The 27,176-nt window shown below is 42.3% G+C and overlaps 9 protein-coding genes across 9 annotated transcripts; all 9 read left to right on the top strand.

The window, feature by feature from the left end:
- Positions 1-2,096: 2,096 nt before the first annotated feature.
- Positions 2,097-2,886, top strand: EAE97_002242 (uncharacterized protein; the record flags this gene model as incomplete). Its single annotated transcript, XM_038872753.1, has 3 exons — positions 2,097-2,173; positions 2,410-2,513; positions 2,600-2,886. 3 exons carry the CDS (start codon positions 2,097-2,099, stop codon positions 2,884-2,886), a joined length of 468 nt encoding a protein of 155 aa, XP_038735959.1.
- A 2,556-nt stretch (positions 2,887-5,442) lies between these two features.
- On the top strand, positions 5,443-6,723 carry EAE97_002241 (uncharacterized protein; the record flags this gene model as incomplete). The annotated part of the gene is made up of 1 exon (XM_038872752.1): positions 5,443-6,723. The coding sequence occupies one exon, from the start codon at positions 5,443-5,445 to the stop codon at positions 6,721-6,723; it is 1,281 nt and encodes a 426-aa protein (XP_038735958.1).
- Positions 6,724-9,995: 3,272 nt separating this feature from the next.
- On the top strand, positions 9,996-10,910 carry EAE97_002240 (uncharacterized protein; the record flags this gene model as incomplete). Its single annotated transcript, XM_038872751.1, has 1 exon — positions 9,996-10,910. One exon carries the CDS (start codon positions 9,996-9,998, stop codon positions 10,908-10,910), a length of 915 nt encoding a protein of 304 aa, XP_038735957.1.
- A 1,787-nt stretch (positions 10,911-12,697) lies between these two features.
- EAE97_002239 (uncharacterized protein) lies at positions 12,698-15,972 on the top strand (the record flags this gene model as incomplete). Its single annotated transcript, XM_038872750.1, has 2 exons — positions 12,698-13,155; positions 13,212-15,972. 2 exons carry the CDS (start codon positions 12,698-12,700, stop codon positions 15,970-15,972), a joined length of 3,219 nt encoding a protein of 1,072 aa, XP_038735956.1.
- Positions 15,973-17,007: 1,035 nt separating this feature from the next.
- EAE97_002238 (uncharacterized protein) lies at positions 17,008-18,765 on the top strand (the record flags this gene model as incomplete). Its single annotated transcript, XM_038872749.1, has 3 exons — positions 17,008-17,643; positions 17,703-18,064; positions 18,129-18,765. 3 exons carry the CDS (start codon positions 17,008-17,010, stop codon positions 18,763-18,765), a joined length of 1,635 nt encoding a protein of 544 aa, XP_038735955.1.
- Positions 18,766-19,739: 974 nt separating this feature from the next.
- Positions 19,740-20,306, top strand: EAE97_002237 (uncharacterized protein; the record flags this gene model as incomplete). Its single annotated transcript, XM_038872748.1, has 1 exon — positions 19,740-20,306. The coding sequence occupies one exon, from the start codon at positions 19,740-19,742 to the stop codon at positions 20,232-20,234; it is 495 nt and encodes a 164-aa protein (XP_038735954.1). The 3' UTR covers positions 20,235-20,306.
- Positions 20,307-21,351: 1,045 nt separating this feature from the next.
- On the top strand, positions 21,352-21,825 carry EAE97_002236 (uncharacterized protein; the record flags this gene model as incomplete). Its single annotated transcript, XM_038872747.1, has 1 exon — positions 21,352-21,825. One exon carries the CDS (start codon positions 21,352-21,354, stop codon positions 21,823-21,825), a length of 474 nt encoding a protein of 157 aa, XP_038735953.1.
- A 1,052-nt stretch (positions 21,826-22,877) lies between these two features.
- On the top strand, positions 22,878-23,552 carry EAE97_002235 (uncharacterized protein; the record flags this gene model as incomplete). Its single annotated transcript, XM_038872746.1, has 1 exon — positions 22,878-23,552. One exon carries the CDS (start codon positions 22,878-22,880, stop codon positions 23,550-23,552), a length of 675 nt encoding a protein of 224 aa, XP_038735952.1.
- Positions 23,553-25,585: 2,033 nt separating this feature from the next.
- On the top strand, positions 25,586-26,602 carry EAE97_002234 (uncharacterized protein; the record flags this gene model as incomplete). Its single annotated transcript, XM_038872745.1, has 1 exon — positions 25,586-26,602. One exon carries the CDS (start codon positions 25,586-25,588, stop codon positions 26,600-26,602), a length of 1,017 nt encoding a protein of 338 aa, XP_038735951.1.
- Between the last annotated feature and the right edge of the window lie 574 nt (positions 26,603-27,176).

Raw genomic sequence — 27,176 nt, 5'->3', positions numbered from 1 at the left:
GAAATTGGTATACTGATATATATGACAAAAGGTACACATGCAGAGCTAACTGATGTTTCAAGTCACTACTTTTGCGAGACTTGATACCCTCATCCTTCCTTCGACCTTCCATTTCGGGCTAAGATGTTGGATCTACCGTCTCGTTCTTCCAATTTATTCGTATCTAGCTGGGCGCATGACATCAAGTTTATCTTGACTCTGTGTCCTCACAAGTAGGTATACGACCCCCGTCCCCTGCCCTGAATGGATTGAAGGGCATATAATCATTCCAAATTGTGATTGGTCAAGGAGTAGAATATTCATCTATTCCTAATAATTGCCATTGAAGTCTGTACCTAGTCGTCACTGGTCCAGCTCTGCTCTGTATTACTAGCAACAAGTTATCCACAAAGGATTCAATAATCCCATTATGTAGTTGAGCAGGTCCCGTGTATGTATAGATGATTGCAAATATTACATCATGAGGGAAGCATAGAGTTCAGCCTGTTGATTCCATCATAAGTGATCATTTCATGATTAGTTTCAGGTTACTGAGCGTTCGTTTGCAAGTCACAGTTCAGCAATCAAAACTAAGTTTTGGTTGAGAGAGAAGAGAGAGGGACATGATGGAAAATAATGATCGACGGAGTGCATTGTAGATTACAGAACATTGATTAATTATATCTAGGGTCTAAATAGTATGAAATGAATCCACGCTACAACTTAAACATCGCTATACCGCTAGATTGATTGAACGATCGATTGTGTTCTATTTCGATATGATATGTGTATATGAACTGGAAATGAAGGAGGCGGGAACCGTCACGGAAGGATGCATCTGAAGCTATTGGTCTCAGACTAGGGTCTCCAATAGTCTAGTTCGAGAACAACTGATATTCTATTCTTAAGACTCACTAGGAGATTGGAATACTTCAAATTTTCGACAACAATTACAGTGGTGAAATGTTTCTAGAAACTGCTAGTTCATATCTTATCTCTTGGCCCGAACTATCGGACACTCGTTCAAGACTACATGCAGAAGGAGAAATTTGACTGTACGAAAATTCAAGGACGTATGCTAACAGTTCTTTGACATGTAATGAAGAAGAATTTATGCTACTGCGCTTGCTCTTGCTATCATTGTAATTATTTTTTGGAAGATTTCGTGAATCTGTCAGTTCTAAGAAATGTCGTGTGGGTAGACGTCAATCAAGATGTAATGTGTGGAATCAAGAAAAAAGCACTAACAATAAGAAGACCCCTATGAACCGGAACATTTTATCTATTAACAGTAACAAGATTGAAGGATCGAAATTGCGATAGATGTTCTGTTTTGTAAATGTTTTATGATAGTGGACGTTGTCATTCCCCGTCTGGTTAGTAGGATCATATTCGCGAAATTCCTTTTGAATGATCATCGAACATCTTAAAAGCTCCTATCTCTTGACACCAGCTGGTGAGATCCCAAGTTCGACGTCTATGTTGATAACAAAATGAACTGAAACTCGTCAACTCGGGTCTAGTCTCCACATGCTTACCTAAAATATCGTAACTCTCTTGCGACAGATACTTGAACAGTATTTCTTGATTCCTTGAAAGCCGCAGTTAACCCAGTGATGATATGTACTCTTTTCCTTACATACAATGTGTACTATCGGATTTCCCCTTCCACCAATCACTACTCTTCCCCTCCTTTCCAATTATTTATGCATTCCTTGCATCATCTTAGTCCGACTATGGATACGTGCATATTTCTAATCCTTATATACACTAGCTTCAATGCTATTCAAGTAAACATCCAATCATTAACTTTACTCGAAAAGCTTGTCTCGAGGAGCTCAAGTCCAAGCTTCTTTCCTGCTTACAGGAACAAGAGAACAAGTGTGATATGAAATTCTGGGGGTGAGAGTAAATGTAGTCTTAGCCAGTAAGCGCCTCCTCTTTCCCCAGCTGAAGCTCCTGCTCCCCCCAAGTTCGGGTTTTACAGGTTTCAATTCGCTTTCCATCTCATCTCTATCATCTTATACTTATCAAACAATCATCATATATCTGTACACTCACCCATATATTTATTGGACTATTTTTGTCACAAAACATCGAAATATATCAACTTCAACATGAGTACAAGAAAGAGAAAGGCTGAAGACGAGGAGCTCGTCGCTCTTCCCTCGGATGAGAGCGAAGAGGAAGAGGAGTAAGTGTTGCATCTCTCCTCGATTCATTGATTTCCCATATACCTTTCAATGGGCTATATCCATGATATCTAGTTGTCAGCTGCGTGTTAGTTGATTGGATTATACATGAGTTACATTTTGGCATTGTATCATTCTTTCGGTATCAATTTACCGATCATCGCATCGCTTGATTGGATATACTTGGTTGCTCATTTTCTCATCAATGAAATCGTAACTAATCGGCACGTTTTGACAGGTATGAAGATTCCGACGCCGAAGCCGCAGCAGCAGTGTCTGCTGCATCCGATGAGGACGATAGTGACGAGGACGAAGAAGCACTAGAAGAAGAGGAAGTTCAAGGTATGCGGCGCGATGCGACAAGTTGCAAGATTTCATCCCCTGATAGCCATTAACTCTCACGACCATACTAACGAATACTTGTATAGAAACGGCACCACCATCTAAAAAGCGCAAAGTTGTCACCAACAATGTATCTGTCGATGAGGATGAAATTGTTCCTATCGACGACGACGAAGATGGCGATGACAACGAAGCCGAAGCCGAAGCCGATGATGATGGAGTAGAAGATGATGAAGATTCCGCTGCCGAGGATTCGGTTGGCGGTTCTGGGCCTACCAGTAAAGCTGCTGAAATAAAGGGAGGAGTTGTTCCTGAAGAGGACGATCTGGATGAAGTTCCAGAAGCTCTTGCTGATGAAGAAGATGATGAGTAGATAAGCTTGCTTATCGTTGCATCATTTTTACGATGCGCGGTGTATCCACCTGAAGTTAAAGGCCGTGCGGGATGCGAAATATGAAATGAATGGATGAGATGAGTGATGGATTTTTGGACGGTAATTTATGGGCTGCCGACGAACAACAGGAAGTTGGCAATCTGGTTGGTTTGGATAGATGTAATAAGCAACAAAAAAGGGGGGAAATGAAAATTGTTGTGCGAATGTAGTTGTTTTCTTTATTCTCTTGTTCTAAGTCGACCGAGTTCTTCAGAACTTCTATATGTTCTCTTCATAATCTCATCAATTGTCACAATATCTCCATTGAATTTTTGGTCTTCTAACAGTGATCCCAAGCCACAAAAGTCCAATTTTTTGTCATTGACGTCAAGTCCATGCACTGGCGACATTCGAGCAAATGAGTACGAGCACCACGCATCGTTGGCGTATTCCTACCGCTGCAACTAGGTAGAGCGCCGATAGTAAAACAGATAGTTTTGGAGCCAAGTTGCACTTCTAGCCATTCGAAGTAGCGGTATCCTACTTGCAATCTTAATTTTGACCGCACTTGTACTTTTTGACATCCATTGTTAACTTCCTACCTAATAACGATCAATGTTTCTTCGATTTATTTCAGGCGATGATTGAGCCCCAAGAAAAGATACCTATGTCGAGTAGGATGGAACGCCGAGACATCAAATACACACACTATTTCCACATTTCGATATCGAGTCAGAAATTGTATCATCACACAATCAATGCAAATAAAATGTCTATGTTTTCAATACACAATTTTATTTGAGCGATTTGGTCTCCCGGGGTTTCCGTCCTGCTGAAGCCTGTTTGGCCCCTTCATCTTAACCGAAATCCGAACTCACACCTCATTTCATCTCATCATCTAAGTTAATGATGCTCTTCTTATTATATTCTTGTTTCCCTCTATGATCTGTTATCATTCATCATAATTAGTGGGCTCCGCCATTGGTCAGCCAGGACATGCTTGAACCGACCCAGCAATTTCATTTATCGCTACCATCGTCCAAGCACATGGGAAATTTGCACCACTTGTACCACTATCGCTAGAGTGGAGAATTCAGTCATTACTACCGCGTTTGGTGTCTGTTTGATAGGGTTGTAGCCTGCGTGCAAAGCGTGTCTAAACTTTAAAGACACGGCACGAAACGGTTTGGTGCCTTTTTATGTTATTTATATTGCGAGGTAACTTTTTAAGTTCTTAGCTTGATTACTCCTTCACAATACTCCGTATACCTAATAGCCACCGCAATTTGCACTGTGGGATTAAGAAGAGCATGCGAGAGGAACAGATTTTCATCCGAGACTACCAAATCTATCATGGATGAGTATGTGTTTCAAATTTCCCCATGTTAGTAATCGAGAAAGTCCCTACTGGATGCTAATGGCGTCGTTTTTATGCAAGACGGCTGAACACATCTGGTATCATTTCTTTTCTTTTCCCACTCCGTGCTTTGGCTCCTCCCTCACTTGGGTCGGTGCCTGTATATCTTTTTTCCTTCCGTCTATTCCATCTATTGATAATAATTCCTTACGACCTGCTCGAGTAATAAAATATCGTATCCCACCATATGATTACCGCGGCGAATCTCCAATCATTTATTTCACTTCCTCTTAAGCTATACAAAAGCCTATCAAGTCGTTTATCACAATCGATACAGGGATTTATAACCCTACGATTAAGATATAGATCGACAGTGAGCAAAAACCCTAGTCGAAACAGCCCCCCCACGACTCTATATCCACCAATTCCATCTATCTGTTGATGTATCTGTGCTTTAACTACCCAACCAAACACTTTTTATTTGCTTAGAAAATCCTCATAAAATCTTTTACAACGACAATCTTTACTTCCTTTCAGCCAAAACGTACCCTGGCGGTTAGCAGACGTTGTTATTCTTAACATTCATTCATTCCCTGTCTTCTCCATCATTCTTTTCTCTATAACGATCGCTCACGTCACCACTTCTTTCGTGCTTCCTTCTCAGTCCCCAGTTTTAGGGCAATACCTCGATCCACAATCCCACCTGCCGTGTTCCACGGTTTGGCTGTCCTGTCTTTGTTGTTGTTTGAAGAAAACATAACTTTAAGAGGGGCTTTATTATCTCCTTGACCCGCACTCCCTTTTTTCACCGAGTCTTTGACTTGGCCACATTACTTTGGGGATAGGGTTGATCTTAATCGTTGCTTTTTCCTCTTATTGCTCACTCATTGTTGGAAAATCATTTATCTCAATCGTTGACCGTTTCTCTATTTTTACCTGCTTGCTGCGCTCGCTCACTGACACATTTCATACTCTCGCTTTAAGCTTTTCATATACGTTGTTTTCTTTTGTGTTTTTATATTTATGATTTATACTGATTGATACCTTCTCCGTACCTTCTATTTTCGTCGTTTGTCCATCACGAGTTACCTTGGGCACCCATTTTTTTTTCATACAAACCTGTTGTCAAAGTTTGTGGAGGGATACCCACTCACCATTTGGTTGAAAGAGTCAAAAGAAAGGCCGAATCCTTCCCGAAGATGCCTTTCACACGCCGTCTTTCCCAATTCTTTTCCTCATCACCTTCGTTGCCGCTGCCTGAGAAAGACATGCATACTGTTGATATCGATTCTTCTAAGCCTATTTCTTCACCACCTTCTATATCGGAAGAAGTCATTATTACGAGCACGATCACTGAGGAAAACGAGGACAACAAGGAGTCAAGTCATGTTTCCGTTGAGCAGTTACCTCAATCAACCAAGAGACCTCGACGAAAGACGATAAGAAAAATCTTCCGTAGATTCTCTTTTCAGTCACTCCCTAAAGACTCTACACCTACATCTCATAACTTATCGCAAGTCCACCATGTCTTTATGGTGGAAACCCCACCGAATTTACCCGCTCTCACAACCACAACTGATGTCCCACCTCTTGACATCCATGAACCAATAGATTACACCAGAATTCAAATCTCCTCCCTTCCTTTTCCTTTTCCCGAACTTGCATCGCCTCTTCGAAAATCTCTCAATGCCGACAAGAAGCTCAATTGCTCCGATTCGGGTTACTTTTCTCTAGCCTGCAACTCTTCATCCTCCTTATCGCCTGCCCTCCCATCACTAACTTTACATCTCATCCGCCGCATCAATAAAGCTATACTCTTACTCGAATATCAAGAATTGTTGACTACACGTTTCTCAACGAACTTGGCCTTCTTATTTGGTAAGAAAGAAATGGCAATATGGCGGACAAGGAAGTTGAGTGATGATACTAAGGAATTAATAATTATTACATTGACAAAGTTGAGGGAATTGGTTGGCAAAACGATGGTTCATAAGATGGGATTGGTGAGGAGAAGCAGAAGTGTATTGGGGGAGGCTGTAGAAGCTATTATCTCAAGTCGAAGACGGGATTCTGGCGTGGAGACGGAGACGCCAACTGCGGAAACACCTTTGAAAACCCATTCGGAAACCGCTTTGGAATCCCCTTCGGAAACAAGCGAGCCAGCCCTCAGCCCTGAAATCATTGGAACTTCGAGAACTCAGACGAAACTAGAAGTCCAGGCTAAAATGAGAGAAGCTTTACAAATTCTTAGAGACGATATTGGAATGCAAAGGAGATTAGATGAAGTTCTCAGAGCGGGGATCGTAGGGAGTTGTGGGGATGAAAGATTAATGATGGGGTTACCGAGTAGAAGTGAGAGACTTTGTCTAAGGAGATTTGTGGGATTTGTGGAGGGAAGAGTAACCGAACTCGGTGGTGCTTATGCGAGGGTTGAGAAGGCTGTTGGCGGACTAGAAAGATCGGGATACGAAAAATGGTGATCAAATAAAGGATCGGAGTTGTAATAAGAGGAGATGGGGAACAGATAAGCAATATATCTGGAACGTTGATTTCAGGTCAAGTAGAAATGAAAATTGTCATTCCGCTTGCCGGCCGATGATGAAATCACAAATTTCTGGGGAGCGGCAAGCCATGGACCACCACAGGTCCTAGGCGAAGAATCTCGCTAGGGAGGAGTAAATAGACGAGAGGGATGAGGCAGGTACTCCTGGTCACACGGAACAGGCGCATGCTTAGAAAGCTTTGAATACTTATGGATGGGTTAGGTAATGATATGGAGTTTAATGAGTGGGATCACTGGGATTCGTCAATATAGATACGACGAGGCGAGTCAATGGCATTTTTGCATATATGGGAGTAGTAGAAGCTGGAAGCGGATGGGATGGGATAGAATCGGAATATTAGAAAATTACAAAGTGCCACTTTTTAACAACAATGGAATATTATCTAAAAACGATGTGATGAGCGAGACGGAGGGGCTCACAGTACCTTGTCTTGCGTCATTCTCGTGTCCCAGGTCTGTTATCCTTGATCCTCTAAGTGGAGTTCCGACCAGGAGCCACTTCTCGTATTATTTGAAGTGTTTTTCTCCACCCCCTCATTCTCCACTATCCAGGAATGCTTGGCTACATCGTATTGATAAATGGAAAAGTTATTCTTGACCGGCGCTATGAACTTCTTGTTTTGAACAGATATTTAGTCCCTCGTATTTCACGAGTATTGTCGTCAGTGGGTGATCGTAGGTTCCCACTTGTTCTCTTAAATGTTGGCGATTCTTCACGGCGTGTATTGATGATGAGCCGGCAAGATACCCGCGCATGAGAGGAGTCAGTTTTGAATTTTGTTCATGGGGCATGGTAAGGAATAGAAAAGAGGCAGATTTTTCAGACGATTCTAGGAAGAAATCTCCAATATTCAAGGTTGGAATTGCAGAATCTCCTCGTTTGACATGGGTTAGGTATTGGGAGAGGAGAGGCGAGAAGTTCTTTAGATTGTGTCGACACCACTTTCTTCAGGTTGAAGAGGGCAGGAATGGGATGCACTGGTATGTTCTTATGCTTAGAGGGCAAAGACAAAGGGTGAGAAGGCGAAGAAGGTATAATTTGGGTTGGTCGATGTCAGTTCATGGAGTCAAATGAAAGACTCATCTGCGTTTTGATCAGTCAATACAGCTTGGTAACTGAGGTTTGAAGGGGCTCGTTACTTGAAAACAAACACTCTTGCAAGAGTATTTGTAAATTCTGGAGGACATATTGTAAGGGTACGCTTGAGTACACTATCGTAACTTAGAGAGTAGGCGGAGTTCATTCTAGACATTAATGACCTCGACAACCAGAAAGACTTCGAGATAAGACGTCAAGTACTGTGATATCTGAAAGTCCTAGGAGATGACGATATTGTACTAGAAACGATATCAGGTGACACTTCGAGCTCCAATTGACGGCGGAAGTACCGGCGACAGCAAGACCATTTTTTGAAGCAGTAGAAATATACGGGGTAGCTAGTAGTTCTCCATAACCCGTCTCTAGGATTCATCTGGTTCTTTTAGTAAAGATCTATTGTGGCGTCAGAAAAGACAACATATTTTTGCATTCTGTGCTTGTTTCTCCAGTTGGGCATTTCTTATGTATTTGAAGGCTGAGTCGAGTGCTCAATGGCTTTCATGGATGAATATCGGCGAAGTGGTACATGATAATTCCTGGGGAGTAACACTGCGAGGGGAGGAATAAATAATATGACGAGCCAATCAAATGAGGTCACTGTACCTTATTATTGCTGAATAATAACTAGCATTTGGCTCGGAGGCAGTGAGTTCCATATTCATATTTCACCATCATAGGTATGCATAACAAATTACCCTTTCTGTGTCTTCGTCTCGAGCCCTACTAGCACATCAATCAGTGGTGTATAATAAACTGCACCTATGGACGTTCTGGAGATGTAGACCAAATGAGAGAGATGCTATGAAATATACCTATGAAATATACGGAACTGGTCGATACCTTGCAGACATTAAGTCACATTGGAGGGGGCACATTGAGATATTGTTCTTGTATGGTAATAGATTTCGGAAAGAGGGAAAAGTTGAGGAAGCCAGATAGGAATCGTCATTTTTATTAGTACCGATAATCTATTATTGTTGATTCAAGTCAAGCACACAGAGTCTATTACCATCGTTGAATCATTTTGCAGTAGTCAAAATGATGATGTTGAGAAGATTGGATGAACGCTATCATAATTAGAGGAATTAAGAACCTTGGTACTAATACTAATAAGATATGCGATGAAAGATCTTCAAAGCAGCTGAGGAATTTCTTTGAATATCAGATGTTGTATAAGATGTTCTAGCTCTGTTATTTTAAATAGAGTCAAGTTTCAATGAGGTGTGGTGTCAAAAGCCCTCGTAGTGAATGCTAGTGAATATCCCAAAAAGGAAAGTGGAGAAAGCCTATGAACTTGTGACGTTCACACAGTAACAGCTGGAGTGCTCGAGCTTTTGCCCTTGATCTTCCCCTAGCTATTCACTATCTAATCTATGAAGCATAAGACGAACAAACATCTTTATTGACTTTTCTATGAAATATACAAATATGATGTGTCTACAACAACTGTTATAGCTAGTGGGTGCTGGTGAATAAATAGGACAAAGACATGTGAAAGGTGCTGTAACAAAATCTGCAGAAACCAATAGCACCAACTCGAAAGCCAGGGTTAAAGCGAACTGAAAAATATAGCACTGCCAGTTCTCGAGACTTCCTGAGTGGTCAATTTCTATATAGTATGGCATAAAGTTCACCTTAGTGGCTTTTAGAAGCTCGCTTATCATCAATAAAGTAACAGACTAAAATAAATGGACAGTACTAACGACAACTATTCTCCAGCTCAAGGACAATGACAAAGTTCGACATCTGGGCAGCACTCGAAATAGTAATTTTGCCCCCCACGACATTTCACAACAATCATACAGAGGTGTCAGAAAGAATTCTACCTCTTTCTCGAATTTGATAGCACACTTTGCATATCGCCCGAACTTTACATTCATCTTCAAATATATCTTGACCGTTGATTGGTTCATGATTGGTTTACATAAATACTTGGGCCGTCGAACAAGATTCACCCAATTCTAGCAAGTTCCAGACGCCGTCTTTAAATTGTTACTGTAAGAGTTCACTTTATCCTCCCATCACAAAGTTATTCATGACTTCTTCTAACAAACATGCACACAAGCTCGAGAATTCGGTATATCTTCACCATGGTTAAACGACTTTTCATTGATACTGATGATTTATGGTCGGAGTTAGGGGCCGATTTCAGAGAACTTAGAACCAAACAATGTAAATCACATGCTGGCTCAAGTCCCAACTCGCCCCTGCCAGTCTCTCCTCCAACCCCGAAACCGCCTCCTGACCCATTGGAAAGCATAGCTTTCTCTTCGATAATCACATTTACCGATGATACACCTTTGGCCGACCCTTTCGATTTATCAAGGTCCCCATCTCCACTTTCGACACTCAGCTTTACCTCTACTGATATCAGCATGTTTGAAGAATCAGCGGAAACAGAAAGTACGATGGCCCCCAAGGAATTTGTCTTGAATTTCTGTACCATCAGATTTAGCAAAACATATTATCTAGACTTCCAAATACCCCGAACGTATCGCGATCCATACTTCGATCTTAGCCAGGATCCAACCTTTTGGCCCGAGTTCTTCCACTTCAATTCGAACTATAGTCAGACAAAGAATGTTATTCCCTACATTCGACATTGTCTCCGCTTGATGTACAACAAGACTGGGGATGTGAGCAATGTGCTTGCTGCTCTTGTATTTGCCTGGACATACGATGATGAGCTAGCAACTGCCGGCTTTTGGGCAAAGCTTTACGAGCAGATTATGGCAATGTTGCCTTTCAGGAACGCAGCTGGCCAAGAGATCGTTTACCTAGGAAGATTTGAGATGCCAGGCGGTGTAAGCATAGCATGCTGGAACAAAGCGATGCAGGAATTCTTCGAAGAGAAAGGTTATTTAGGCGAGTTTGTGTATTTTGCGGTCACTTCTAACCATGGGTTTGAATGGCTTCAAATAAAGCGGGCAGAGGAAATTTTGGAAGGGGAACAGATACCGAGTGAATGGGTAGTCGAGTTACCAAGAAACGAATATTATTGTTAAGCGGTTTGGAGTATGATGGGGCTACTCTAGGATAAAATTAGCGTTCAATGCGGTGGGGTGTTTAAGAATCATGGTACACAGAATGAGGAAGGAAATAACTCAAGCATGTGAGCTAGATTATCTGATTCCCGTAGTAAACTGCTAAGGTCTATATTACTTGCATGGCCCGCATCTTCACTGAATCGATACGAATGTGTCTTCGTGATGCTATATTGAGAAGAGATAAGACGGAACTGTCAACTGGTGCAGGTAAAACAATATTGAAGCCTCTTCAATACAAAGTTCAGAAATCACCATGACAGATGGTATACAATTTATGCATCGGCCATCAAGTGTCAGCGTGTCCAATCTCGATTCTTTAACTTTATCCCTCCATAAAACTGTCAATTCTTTGCAGAAGGAAAGATATAAATTACGCAGATCAGAGAAGCATGTTTCCGCTTAATGTTAATAGTGATATAATTCAACGACCAATTCTGACTTCGGACACTGGTCTGCTTTTATTAGAAAACCACAGGGGGCCGAGCCGGAAAGATACTACTAGTTCCTGTATGAAGTGAAGAAGTTTAGTATTTTGGCATGTGAGGCACCCTCATGTGGTCGAAGATCAGATCAATTGTATTTGAGTATGTGGTCGAGAATTCCACCCCCAACGATCTTCCTCATTAGTGAAATGTAGAGTCGATCTGACATTCATTTGACCGAAATCTTCGACCGAATGATAGATTAATAGATCTTTCCACCTCACTCGAGCTCATAGTACAGGATCAAGAAGAGAAACTTTGATAGCAAATCGGATTACTTGCTTGGCCACCTAGAGAGATAACGAGATGAGCATCTAACTAATCCTCCACCGCTTGGTTGAAAGATATTCGAGATTTGTCTTGCAGGGAAAGCATCTAATGACCAACGATAATTCAAGTATGCAAGTGACACTCATCCGATATCATAGGTTATGTTTTGAAAGTCGTCATTGAAACTCTAGTGGATCGGGTTGTGGTAATATTTGACGTTATATCGAGTTTTGTCTAACATGATGCAGTGCGATGTATCGGTGAGCTTATCAAATTTTAGCGCCGGGGAATTCGGCCCAGCCCGTCAATGTTTAAATTTACTTTTGCATTCACCGATATACGAAATACTTCATAAAGCTCATACTTTGACAGTTTTTTTCTTTTCTTTGTGATTGCTGAATGTTTTACCTCAAAACTCTATGGTAGGAAGTATGGCGATACGGATAGTTGCCATGATTGCTACAAGGGGCTTGGAGTGACCCCGCGCAGTAATCGTGAACGGCACACATCTTCCCAGGAACATGTATATCAGAATCACACAGCTGGACGGTTTGGTGGAATCCTCCATCCAAGCATTTATCCATCGGCACAGATGCAAGTCGGAAAGTTATGCCGATGAATTTTCTTTCTGTTGATCTCAATATCTTCGTGATATAGTTGCCATCGTTATCGTGTTTTTCCACAAGGGTGGGCGCAGTTTGAGGTTAAGGCTGATTTCATATGTAAGCTGCAGGGTCTCTCAGCACACATCTGAAAAGCAATTGGATATGTTTTCGTTCAATCCTTGTCGTCATTCCTTCTTATGGGTCTTGGGGCTCAGCTTGTATTCCTTGCAGTGTTCCTGAGCATGTCGAGAGAATAAGCATGCAGTGTAACCTCCGTCACTCTTTCTACTAATATTCTGCATTCTCTACAGATTTGTGTGTCGCAGTATTCAATGAATATCTCCATCCTGACTGGATTTCGCCGTTGCGATAAGTTATCCTACACTTAATGGATCCTGTTACTGTTCTTGGTGTCGCGGCATCGGCCCTGCAGATTGCTCAATTCATTGGGTCGACGATTCAAGGCCTCCACACTCTGCGGGGAAAGTTCAAAGATGCAGATATAACGATTCGTCTCATAATCAGTAAACTTTCCACCATAAAAGCTGCCGTTTTCCAAATTAGAGATTGGGCGGAATTCAATTCGCATGATTCCCCAAAGGAAAGACAGTTCATGGATGGACTTCATGTCGCACTCGATGGATGCCAGGCTGCAATTGATGTACTTTCCGAAGAAGTCAAAGATCTCACAGTGGCTACGAGGGACTCAAATGATGGAGTGCCAATTGTGCTCGGAGTCAGAGGGAGAGTGGCAGCAGTATGGAGCGAGGATACCATGAAGGCTCATGAAGATAGATTACATGGCCAAGTGCAAGCATTGCAACTTCTTCTCATGGCAGGACAATGGTAAGACCACGATCATCAAAATTTCAATATTCTAGCTAATATACTCATTTCGATAGCAGTGATGCAGTAACTCAAAAATCTCTATTAGCACTCAAAGAGAACCGAAGATTGATACAAAAAGTTGCCGACGATACGAAATCACTACGTGAGAGTTCGGCCGGATCACAAATTTCGAGAAGCGTACGCCAATCTATATTGGGGAGTAGTATTGGTGGAACAGTTTTTGAATTTGATCGCACACTACAAGATTCTCGACCATACAACAATATAGATTCAGTGAGGGGTACGCGAGCTCTCGCGCACACACAAAATCAGTTTACAGAAACAAACATTACTGCGGCGACTGACGAAGGCTATGAAACAGGAATCACGATGTCTGAGCCACGATCTCCAGTATCATCGAGCCATCGCCCCAGTTTGGACAATCGTCCCTACCTTGGTCAAACAAATCTTTTGCCGGAATTCAACAATTTCAACATATATCGTAGTCGCAGCGTTGCGTCGGATTCTGCCAAGTCAGAGCCTATAGTCAAGAGATGGTTATCCTCTTCTTCTTCTTCCGGAGAATCATTACCACAAGAAGATAAATTGGATGGTTCTCGAAGGAAGAGATTCTGGCCCAGTCGACTTGGAAAGATTAACACTTTCAGTGCCGCTAATTTATTATCAAGCCCCGATCGAGTGAAGTCCGCCAGCCCAAGTTTCCCTACTGGTAGTCGATTCAAGCGAGGACAAGACATAAATCTCAAACAAAGCATTGATTTTAGCTCACCAAATGGACTCCAAACGCCTGCTATTGTCCGAGCAGCCCAGGCAGGATCTGGTGTAGAGATCCAGGCTTTATTGTCGAATGGGGATGATATAGAAGCCTATCATAGTGGCACCAAAAGAACTGCTCTGGCAGTCGCTTGCCATTGCGGCAATACTGAATCAGCCGATCTTCTTCTTCAATTCAATGCAGATTTGACTACTCGAGATGTCAATTTAGATTCTCCATTACACTTAGCAGCATCCCGGGATCATTACTCCACCTTGCAGTTGCTACTCAATGAAGACATTGACATAGAATCAAGAAACAGAGACGGATGGTCTCCTTTGTGGACAGCTGCATATAATGGACACGTCAAATCTGTCGAGCTATTGGTAAAGAGAGGTGCAAAAATCAACTCAAGATCTAACGATCAATGCACGGCTCTACATGCAGCAACGAAGAAGGGAGACAAGCAGATCATTGAACTTCTACTTCGTAACGGCGTTGATATGGAAGCCAGAGATAATCAATTCATGACTGCATTTCATTATGCTTGTGAGAATGGTCACCAAAATGTGGTTGACTACTTATTTCAGAAAGGCGCGAACATTGAAGTCCCGGGCAACAATTTCAAAACCCCACTTCTTTGCGCATCTGCAACAGGTCGATTACAAGTCGTAGAATATCTCTCAAAGAAAAAGGTAAATCCGAAAAGCACCGACGAAAAGAAAGCCAATGCTCTACACTATGCCGCTCGTAACGGCCATGTCGAAGTCGTGAGCTACCTTCTCGATTGGAAACTTTCAATACATGAAAGTGATACTGACGGCTTGACACCGCTTCATCTTGCCGTCATCGGCCAACATTTTGGCGTTGTTGAGTTGCTACTTCGAAGAAAACCAACCTTGGACCGTCGATGCAGAGAAGGTCGAACGCCGCTCCACTATGCCTGCGGGTCCGACAGCCCCGATATCGTGAGTCTACTGCTCAGTGCTGGGGCAAATGCCGAGGAAGAGACTAAAGGTGAGAGTCGACGACCAATTCATATTGCGGCTGCGAAAGGATCGGTGCGGATCGTAGAAATTCTGCACGGTAAAGGAATTGCGATTGATCAGCGGGACTTTGGTGGTGACCGACCACTCTGCATTGCTTGTCGTCAAGGGCATGTCCAAATTGTGGAGAAGTTGTTATCGTACAATGAGCCTCTCAGAGTGCGTTTCAGAGATCGACCAAATAAAGACTCGCCTTTGTGTATTGCTGCTAAAGCTGGTCATCTCGATCTTGTTAAACTCCTCATGAAGAAGGGCGCATCTGTTAAGGAACGTGACGAGTTTGGTTACATACCTTTGAGATATGCTGCTTACTATGGGCACCCGGAAGTTTTAGAGATACTCATGGAAGCAGGCGCCGAACTCTATGATGAAGGCGAAGACTCACATGGCTGGGGATTTTTATTGATGCCTGCAACAATTGGATTTTCTGACACCACTGATATATCAGAAGACCGTAAACATCGCGTTCGCAAGCTGCTTGATGAGATGGAGAGACGCTATCATGAGCGTGAGAACAATAAAGACAATGAATACAGATCAAGTACTGCAGCGGAGCTCGGCCGTGGGCAAAAGGGTACCGTGTACAGAAGCGATTCATCGATTCCGCGTCAGGAGCTTGGGGGATCTGTGTTCAGGGGTCTCAGGCCCATTGAGCTAAGTGGAACTGACATTCGACTTCGAAATACCTCAGAGTTTTCGGCAGGCCCACTTCTCTCTCCACGCCAAGATGATGGAGGCACTGAAAGAAGCAAACGTCAAGTTTCCCCACTTGTGACCGAATCTGCAAATACGACTACGCCCAAGCTCGAAGCTCTTATTGATAACCCACAAGTTCCCTCGGAAAACTTTTATCCTCAACCCACGGTTTCCAAAGATGTTGCTGCGCTCATTGCACAAAGGCAAGCAGAGATACGGCAATTGCAACAATACCTTACACCTGAACAAAGTACAACAGAGGGAGAACTACCCTCCGAAAGTCCACATCAAATCTTCTATGAAATGTCCGCGGACTGAGATGTATGCGTTATTTCGATACGATTAATATGTTACACACGTCCCAAGGAAATTAGATATAACATACTTTTTTCAGAAAAGCGTTCTTCGTGGTATGAAACATGATGTCTGTAACTTTATCACATGCTCCGTTCAAGCATTTAAGACATACACGGGTCTGACGTAGGTCCCTGCATGGCAAACTCGGGAGCGGATGTCGTTGAGACCCACCAGGCCTTACCTAGAAAAGTCGAAGAATTCCGAGGTATATGCATGGGTGTCGTGATTTCTTCTAGAATGATTGACTCACAATGCCAGTACTATCATGCTAGTCATGTGGAAATCACGCAGAATCATTTTTATCCGACATCCCGCGAATTAGCATTACTGACTCGTGATAAATGAAAATTATTCGGACCCGATACGATGAAGCAACTCTCAGAGTCAGTATCATACTATCTGAATTTTTAGTTTAACCGGTCGGGCATCTCCGGCAACACCCCACAGGGTCTTCATTCGACGTCCGCCGAAAGAACATTGCAGAATGGAATTCTACATCACCAACATTTATATTACCGACATGAAGAAAAGAATTGCCGCTAATGATCGAAAGCTTTTGTTCAGGGATTTGAAATCTGACACATGTTTTCCGCGTTTCATTAGTCTGATTCGTTTACATCTTGGCAGTCCACTGAATGGGTCGTCTGTTTTTAAAATCGCATGATTTATCGTCTCATAATTATTTTGGACAATCTTACAATGAACGAATTCCATACGATTTCAAATATCTGAATCTACTTATGCATATTTTATTTTGACAATGCTTTACTTTTGTTGAGCGTTGCGTGATGTAATATTAGAGTATCTGAATGACAGTATGATGTTAGACAGGGGAATTCGGCAGTGAAGCCGGTGCATATTCAAGCAATTGATGCATTTACAATGGTTTGATATATATTCCCATTGCACCTTTGCCCCAGAATTCCTTTAATAAATCTCTGTTTTCCACTGGTTTCAATCCTTTCGCAAAGTTAAATTTTATTTCAATTATCAACAATGACCACAACTGAAAACAGCGCACCACTTAGAGTCATCATCATCGGTGGTGGACTAAGTGGTTTAACATTAGGACAACTTCTTGCAGATGTGCCGAGTATCAAAGTCACGCTTTATGAGCGTAGCATAGGTCCAACCGACAGGCTCTCTGGATATCGTGTTATGTTATCTTCATTTGTTCTCCGAAATCTCAAGGGAAAACTGCAACATGATGTGTGGCAGGAGATTGCGCCTAGTATTGGTATTCAACCTGGTGGGGGCCAGGAGATGAACTTTGTGAAGAGCAATGGTGATCCGATATTCACGTGGCTGCCAGATGAAATACAAGATCAGTTTTCTGTATCGCGCTGGCGCCTCCGGGAAGGACTATTGCATTGGAGCGAATCTTTTGCGCGGTTCGGGAAGAAGTTCGACAGATATGAGCAATTACCAAATGGAGTAGTAAGAGCATATTTCGCAGACGGGTCAATAGACGAATGCGATTTATTAGTTGGCGCAGATGGTATCAATTCTCAAGTCAGAAAGCAAATGTTTCCGCTCTCTAGAATACGACCCACGGATGTCACAGTCATATATTTCAAAATCCCATTGACAAGGGAAACATTCAAATTAGCAGGCTCGCATAGTGGAGTTATGGTACAGTCTTTCCAAGCCCCTGAAAACCAACTTTCTACAGAGTACTGACCCGAACACAGGCTTTTTGTCCTGGAAATCAGAATATATTGGTCCATTCTTGGCAGAATCCAATGAAGCCTTGGGCAACAGAATATACAGCGGATGAGATCGAGCCTTCTGAATCATTCATCATGTATGGTTATGGCAGTCCAGCGAGCGCCTTCATCAACCAGTCAAAACCGCCCGAGGAATTTACCCCCGTGGAACTGAAGACGGAGATCATTGCTCGTTCAAAAACTGATCGAAACGTACACCCCAACTTTCTACAATTGGCTGAGATGTGCTTGACAAGCACGGCGTATCTGCACATGGTGAAGAAGTGTGATTCGGTAAAGCCATGGGACTCAACTAATGTAACGTTAATCGGGGATGCAGTCTTTAAGTACGTATCTTTTACTCCCAGGCATGAAGAATCTCGGTGAAATTTGACTAACATTGGACTTCAGCATTATGACAACCTTAGGGAAGGGCGCCAACTGTGCTCTTCTTGACGCTGTTTCTCTCGCCGAAACAATTTCACCTCCGATATCTCCACCATCAACATCACAAAGCGAAAATGTTCAGCTCACATCAGAGAGTACTCATAGACCTAGGCGTAAACTAGGAGGAACAATGGAGCTTAGGCCAGCGCTCCGAGCGTTTGCAGTGGAGAATGTCAAACGTCGACATCGGGAACGACAAAGAAGTGCATTCCTTCAGAATCTTGTATATTTTGGAGATAACAAGTTCAAAGAATACTGCAGAGAACGAGTACTGAAGAATGCTTTGGGTTGGGTTGAGGGAACAAAAGGCAGGAAGAAGGAACTTTATGGCGCGAGAGGTGAGACCAGAGACGTCGGTGGATTATTATCGCCCAGTGAAATACCGCGTCACATTAATGAGGGAAAGCTTGATCGTGCCGACGAGGAATCAATCATTGAAAGGCAAAGCTTTCTAGAAAGAGGTTGGGGACTTGTGAGAGCCGATGAGTTGGATTCGGAATGTGTGAGTGTCGCGTCAGCGTCAACACGTGAGTCGAGGAGCACCAAGGCCTCTTCATCAGCAGTGAATTCGAGTGAGTGTTTGACGGAGAATAACGCCTAGGTCTCGGAGATACCAGGGAGTTATGTTTGGATTATATGCCTGTAGTATACCCATTTGTGTCGAATTGATGATATATAAGGACTAGGAAGGATTTTGGGATAGACTGGGCAGGAAAGCTCACGGGAAAGGTTGGGTTAGATGATCTTGGACGGCCGTTTTGTATTACATTATTCCTACTCAATTGATATATGTATACTGAGTATTCTGAGAAAGGAGCTGTAATCACAGGTCATATGCAACTTGTGGTATTGTAAAGTCTTTTTCCCGTTTTGCATTCCATCTTTCTTTCTTTTTCTTTTAATTATCACATGCTCTTACGTGAAAAGCTTTCATTCGTGTCAGAGGGTCAACATAAAGCATGTCATAGTTTTACAAGATGGAAACTTCACACTTTAGATCAAATCCGTCGGCAAAGGCGTATTTAAGACCGATATGTAAGATTATGGCAGGTCCAATCTTCCAATCTTAGGCACTCTGTCTTCTCTTCCGAGATACATCGGAGTATAGCTCAATTTTTCCAAGTCTTTGGTCTATTGGTACAGCCTGTAGCATCGATCATATTATCACAATCAATCCACATACTTACGGTTCTCTTTTCAACGATGTTCCACATTGATGATTGATTCTTACACAGGGGATCATGGCCCTTGAAAGTATCGAAAGAGGTGGTGAATCCGATCGCAAATTACAAATCTTCGCGTACGGCGAAGGTGCTGTATTATGGGCATTTAGCTTCATTTGCAAAAGTGAAGCTGTATGAAATGAAGAGGCTCAGGTTATTAATATAGATGGGCCATTGGTCTCGAAAGTCGCAAGACTTCAGTCGACATAATACTCTAATTTCAGTTATCAAGAAGATCGGAATCAACGAAGCCAATCGGTGAAAATCTCAAGAATTCATTTCATAATCTTTCGTGATTATTCAAGAGGATCTATCACCTTTAACACTTCACAATATTATACTCTTCACAAAAATGCCGCCTCCGTCAACTCCAATCTCTTCATCCCCTCGATCGCCCCTTTTACCACCAGGTGCGCCCCGCCCCAACAAATTTCGAGATGCGATTCGACCTTCTGTCGAAATGGAACAAGATATCAGAGAGTCTATTAATCGTTATCGTGGTAGTATCATTACCCTCGTCGCGCAAGATTTTGAGAAGAAAGTTGGGCACAAGTTGAACATGAAACAGAAACCAAAAACCGCAATTTCGGCAGACAGCCAGACATCGGTCAGTGTCCCTCCAGCTACTGCGAAACCTAAGAATCGACGCGAGAGTTCGGCCCCAGGTAGACAGCAGGTAGTCTACGGATCGGCAGAGTGGCATGCGGCGAATGATGGGTTTGTTGAGATGAGTGAGGCTGAGAGGGAAGCGGAGAGGAATTTTTGGTCTTGGTTTGTTTTGCTGATGTTATTTACTGCTCTGCTTATCTTTTGGAGTCAGCTTGAGTACCGATATCTAAGACCCTAGAACAGATAGATAGAGCTGGCAGACGATTGCGCGTATCTTCTCGGAAATTTTTCACTGCGGGAATTGGTTTACTCGATGGCGGGGAACTAGGAACTAGGAAAAGCAAGAATTTCGTCAGGGAGTACGTTTGTCACAAGTTATTCTCGATGGCGAAGAAATATTCAGTCCTTATTTGATCTTATCTCAATTCAGAGATGACAAGCTCATATTCAAGATGTAAATCACTCATAGGGTTCATGCAGGATATTATGATGTTTCTTTTACTATTGAGCTGCAGGATGATGTGTTCAATCATACATTGCGGAGGTGGATTAGAGGCCAGCCAAAATAATAGCAGACAAATTGGCCTAGAGCTAGCTTTTATTTTGTACTTATTATGCTTTTATGGTATTACGGGTATTTCACATGGCATTTTCACAGATCGGCAATAATTTTGATGGTATTAGAGAAATCATATATGTGGGCGGATATGGCAGCAGAACTTGTCAATCATAGCCTGGGAATCTACTTCACTTCATGGCCCCTACGCTGTGTCGTTTACGTACGTAGAAGCTGCAGAACTTACATAAACTGCTACACCTGCATGTAGTGTTAATAATCAAATCCTCTCGGTCAAGACTGCTATAAAAATTTGTGCCATTTTGATTGTGAAAGACTGTGAAGAATGATCATAAAAACAGGACCTTTTCTGTATATAGTCCCCTCAATGACAACTTATTTTGATAGCTCCGTATGCGGTCTCCGCATGAATTTGATACGGCTAATTCAAGACTCCAGGTCTTGAACTAATATTCGTACAACCGTAACCGCGTACAGCTGGTCCTCATTGATGATAGGGACATCTTTTCATGATAGCCATACTATGATTGCGTCCTTGACAGTACAGATAGTACGGCCAGTACGGTAAAATCATAGCTTCTGTATTCAAGGCGGGACGTAGAACGGGGATAAAAGAAAGACTTTCGCCCGTCTACAATTCTAGAAAGATATCAACATTCAAGACGAATATTAAGAACTTCGATACTTGAACCCCAACCGAACAGATCTTCCAATCGATCCCCCTAATAATTGACTCCACTTCGTACCTGCTATTTTTGCGATGTCTTCTTTATCCAAGATGGCGTCCAAAATTACACTTAGAGACTTGTTCAACACTTCGAAGAGCGCTTCTTCTGCCAAGAAAACTCCGCATACAAAGCGACTGAGCAGGTTTACCGAACATCTCGATGGAAACACGGATCAAATCGCAGAGGATAGACTCTATTTTATAGAGAAAATCGAACGCGACGAAATGGTCGAGGGTGCTTTCGAACAATACATGAAAAAGTATCCTAGGCAATGGAACAAGCTCAGATGGGAGGCGAGCTATAAAAGACAAAATGAGGCATACGATGAGCCTTCCGAAGACGACGCCGACTCCGTTCATATCGAGTGGAGTGAAGAAACAATTAAAGAAATCTCGGATAATAAAAACAAAGCTCCCAAACGCCCTATTTCTCCAGTCAAAAAAGTCCGCCAAGACAAAGTAGCCAAGGGCGTTGCGGTTGCGAAGAAAGCTTTGTGTTTTGGATCGCTCACTCCTGAGAAGTGAGACTCTGTCCTATCACATCAAAAGACTAATGATCAGGAGCTGCTTCTCCGGGAGTGGAAAGCATCCTGGCAAGTCGGACAGAGACAGGGTGAAGGGGGTATTGTTTATGCATCAAATCATGTGGTATCAGGTGACTGAGTTGAGAATTATGAGCAAAAAGTCCGCCTACACATCTGCGTGGAAAAAATTCTCTAAGGGCGATTCATTAGCGGATTTAGCGAATGACTAGATCTTCCTGGGAGGGGGTGGGGAGGGATGGTTCGAGAAATTAAGAGGATTTCTACTCACCTGTTACATGATGGTCGTAATACCTGAGTAATCCAAACTTTAGGCTAGAAATATAAAATTAATTATCATCATTGAGATGTATTGTGATGTTTTAGTTCAATTTCAGATTACCGATCTTGCTGCCTGTGGAAATCAAGATGCAGGTGCCAGCTACCAACATCTCCCGGTATTCATTGAATTTCTATCACTTAGTCAAGATTAGACGCGAAAAATCTTTCAATCTAGCCCAAAGTACTTAAAGTTTTGACAAAGGCGTGCCTAGGATTTGTGTATTTGTCTTCCTCATTTTCATTTTCTGAATACGCATATCCGGACATCTGAGTGCGTGTGGGTTTCGGCTAATGACTAGGCGTTGTGGATTACTCCAGATCTCCAGATTCTAGTACGGTTTGCAATTTGTACAGTTACTAATTTTTTGGGCCGTAAATCACTAGATCAAGCTGTCACGAGCTTAGTACTGTTTTACAACACATCCGGATAAATCAAGAAGGCTTATTTTTCCACTAACTATATAGCATTACGGTTCTTATCGTTTCAATACATCTGCGCAGTATTAAGTGTTACTTAACTGGCTGTATCTGGTTTGGACGAAACTCGCGTGCAGCCCATCCATTTGTAGATAAAACCATTCAGTCTGCCACTTAAAATCCACATTCTTGGTCCATCAGTTTGAAAAAGTATCCAGAGATGTGATCTCACATCCACTGCAGATACTGATATCTGATTCCAATAATATTTTGAGAACATACGAAATCACCATCAAGATGCCAGTCTCTTTCCAATCTGACGCTTCCCGTAGAGTTCATTTTGACACCAATGTCGCCGAATCTCCCTACAATGGACCAACAGTTACCCGCAAGCCTGTAAACGACGAGTATTACCTTCACATGATGTTTACCGAGAAGAAGATGTGGATCAAATCGGCTCTGATGTCACAGGATGAGTCCGAGATGTCAGATCAAGAGCGTGGTGAAGCACAGCGCCGTTTTCAGTTCAAACCCGAGACGAAGGCTGTTCGTCAAAATCATATTAGATTTTTCGACGCTCCCAAAACCTCTCCTTGTAAGGGCGTCGAGGTTACTCAAAAATCTAATGTAGAAGACTACTATAGCCGCATGGTCGCAATTGAATCGAGATTGTGGCAAGAGGCAAACTCCAAAGAACAAGCCGAAGCAGAAAGCTTAGAAGAAGCCTCTCATGGTGTCCTACGCCAGGTTAGATTCCAAGACACTATCTCGAAACCATCAATTAACAGCAACAAACCTCACAAGAATAACACTAAGAATCGACTCTATAATCGAATGGTGAAGTTGGAAACCAAAATCTGGATTGAGGGCGGTGATAATACGCAGAGCAATGCAGATAATAAGATTGAAGACGAAATGTCTCCCATTGAAGCCAACCATTTTCAATCTCGAAATGGAAAAACCGAAATTTAGAATGAAGACACCTGTGCTCTATTCTTTCCCAGTAGTGATATAAAGTCCAATGCGACTGTCTTGACCTGGGCCAAGCTAATGGCACGGACAGCATGATAAGTTTTCCAGGGGAGCGCGCTAACTTGTGGTTTTGAGTCGGTCTCAACGGGGAGAATCGATCGAGTTTTGGTGGACCAAAATTTCAGACTATGGGGATTTGGGCTATACTCTCTTTTTTATCTCATTATCAGCAAATGGTGGCATAAATAAATATGAGAGAGGTTGAGCTAGCGCTGCTATGGTCTTGTGACATCAAGCTTTTGATTCTTATAAAATATAGGTTAGATAATGAAACTCACACTACTGAGTAGATGATGATCCCACACGTGAACAACTTGAATTGAGCTCAAGCAACATGGTTTTGTATAATAGTCACATTTTATTTTTGGCTTGAAACTTTTGAAGTATAATTCATTTGAGGTAGATATTCAACTACATAAACATTTCAATCTCCCTCGACCTACCGTTATACTGAGCTATAGTTTTACTAATGTCAAACGGGGCTTTGAGAGTCATATCATGCGTAGAGTCCCTCAAAAGTATTGCAGCAAGCTAGATTATTGAAGAGGATATTGGTTTGTGGTAACTAGCAAATAGACACAGTCTAGTGACATGACATTACATGATGGAGACAAGGAAAGCTTGCGCAATCATTTTTCGCATCACTATAAGAACTGACCTATGCTAGTCTGTTAGATGTCAATCGCAGCCCAGACCTCCCTTTCGGCTTTATTCCATTCCTTTTTATTGACTTAATTCCCTAACTTCATAGTTACGGAAACCTCAGTTTTTGATGGCCCATGTAAATTCTGTTGAAGATCTGATATGCCATGTGCTGAACAGACATGTACTTATGGCATTGATAGGAAAGTTTCACTAGGCCTCATTTTGCTATAATTGCCCCTCGAATATGGAAAGTGGCAGGTAGTTTTGTAAACTAAGAATTGAAATACACAATAAGAACGATCATGTCAATAAGGTTTAGATGCACTTTTGGTGATAGTAGCCGAGAAAAATCTCCAACTATTCAATTATTCATCTTATTGCGACGCCATCGACCCTCGTCTCAAAAGGCAGATGTCAATCCTTAGACAATACGACACGGCGGTAATTAATAGTCTATTTCAAGGAGCGCCCCGAAAATGAAATCAAATAGCTATCACAATCACCATAGAGAGAATAATGTGCCTTTCTGCATCTTCAAAATCAATCGCATCACGCCGACCACGCCTCCGACAAGACAAGATATCGAAGTGTTCTTTCTTTCCAGGCGATAAATGAATTATTTGAACAAAAAGTACTTTTACTTTATAATGGTATCGGCGCCGACGAAGTCCGAGAAAGTCCATCCCATAGCAACTAAGGGGCTTGGCACTAAAGTGAGGATGAGTGTGTATATGAGATGGGATGATATAGCTTCCCTCGTGTAACACAGCTGCTCAAACTTCAAAGAAGCCGAGTCATAAAGCACATCACATAATATTCAAGAATTCAGTATGGATAAAGTTGTTGAGTTGTATTAGTTGATATCATATGGGTAAACAGATCCTTCGATGATTCTCCCGACCAATGAGGGCTCAGCTGTTCATTTCGACTAGCCTCAATAATAACTTCTGAACCATTGCGATACAAAGTCATTAGTTTTCGTATATGCCCATAATATCGATGAAGCTTCTTCTCTTCTTTGAAATCCTATTCTTCTTGAAGTTGAACTTCACTGTTATTCGATAATCTCTTTGTCATGTCTTGAGAAAAATCAATAGAGCAACAATTCAACGCCTCATAAACACAGGACAGTTATTAAATAAAGGTAAAACAAAGAAGACACTTGAATATAAAAAGCTGTCCACAAAGCCTTTGTAGACTCTTTATTCCACATCCTCTTGGATCTGCAGTAGTAAGCCATCAAAGAATTTATCACTCTAACTAGATCCCAGCCTATCTAATTTAAGTAAAAGTACCCTAACCAGTAAGTTCTTTGTTTCTTCCCGAAAATGGACAAGATTAACCGACCAACGCGCGTGGCAGCGACAAACAACTATGACGGAATGCTCGAAATTCTATCCCCGGAAAGATACCTTGAGCGCGGCACTACAATTCTTGCTGCTATCCAAGCAGCAATCAATGCAAAGCCAGTAATAGACGTTTCGTATCCAGATTGGAGTATCCGCTACGTAAATATCCACAGGGCTCACAATCAAGTGCTCCCAGATCTCGACGGATTCAACCAAGTGTTTTCAGATCCACAGTTGCAGATTGAAAGCGCAGGTGCCCATTGGTCCTTCTATACGTTTTTTCCTAGAGCAGCTGTCGATGGTGTAGATGATGTGAGTAGTCTATTGGATTATGATAGTGTTGCACAGATGTTTCTTTCTCCGAAAACTGGCACTGCCTTCATGACATTCTCAAATACAGAGGCTGATATTGACATCCCCGACGTCAATACACAGCGTTTGTATAATAGCGAACTCCTCTATCAAGGATGGTGCGATGCATGTACTGTACAGTTGGCAAATGGTACCACGAATGAATCGCAACTCCGAAAACTCAAGTACATCGTCTGCGGTCCCATTGTCAATCTTGGAACTCTTTGGGCAATCCGTGATGTGCTTACATCCCAGGAAGTTCCTGAGTTTTCAGCAGGTCAGAAGTGTAGGTTCACGGTTGATTCCTCGATGAGTCTCGAGCTCAATATGTTGATGGGCACTGCTAATGGCAGACCATTTGGCAGATTATGCTCGGACCACGCTCAGACATTAGGCAAGAAACAAATCGAAAAGATTCACATCTTCTATCCGTTTGCAGCAGCCAACGAAGGCACGTTGGTGTTTGAACTGAATGAAGACTCACCAGTTGAAATTCAGAGAAGACCAACCGCCCGTGAGAGAATCATCGCATTTGCTAAGTCAAATACCACGGCACCCACACCTCTTTCCAGAGCAGGTACAATAAAAGTCAGCCGAAAAGTCAGTGATAGAGTGAAAAGCTTGATGAAGAAGTTTGAGAACTGAGCTTCATGAGACGAGACGAGATAAGAAAGCGCCGGCGCTAAGTTATCCCCCGTTTGATACCTCTTCTCTAACTTTCTGAGTACTGACCTTCAATAGATTTTTTGATCGGAAGAACCGGTGCTCACCAAGCAATTAGAATAGACATGACTTCCTAGTTTCGAGTTGGGTCTCAATTTTATTGGCACATAATAAAACGAAAAAATAACAACAAAATATCCAGAACAAATTTGATAAATGGTGATAATACGAATGTGAAAGCGAAATAAATGGAAAGATACCTGTAAGGCCGGAGCTCATCATGGATGCGAGAATTCTCACATGATCAATTAAAAACATCGAGGGGAGTGAAATTGATGCAATTGATGCATCGTGGTCATTTGTTTTAACATCTACCAAAAGTAAGCGACGATTTCGACGTGTCAGAAAGAACACAACTCTTCACCAGCCGACGTATATAGATTTCTTTCCATTCTTGGATTCAAATAAGGTTTTCTGGCTGATTTGAGGTTTGGTTCTCTGCCAAGTGTGAATTTTTCACATTCACCAGCGAATTAGCTAGCTTACCACCTGGCCG

Source organism: Botrytis byssoidea (assembly GCF_014898295.1).
Source record: "Botrytis byssoidea strain MUCL 94 chromosome Unknown BBYS_004, whole genome shotgun sequence".
Classification (NCBI taxonomy): Eukaryota; Fungi; Ascomycota; class Leotiomycetes; order Helotiales; family Sclerotiniaceae; genus Botrytis; species Botrytis byssoidea.
This window is presented reverse-complemented; position numbering and strand designations above follow the sequence as displayed.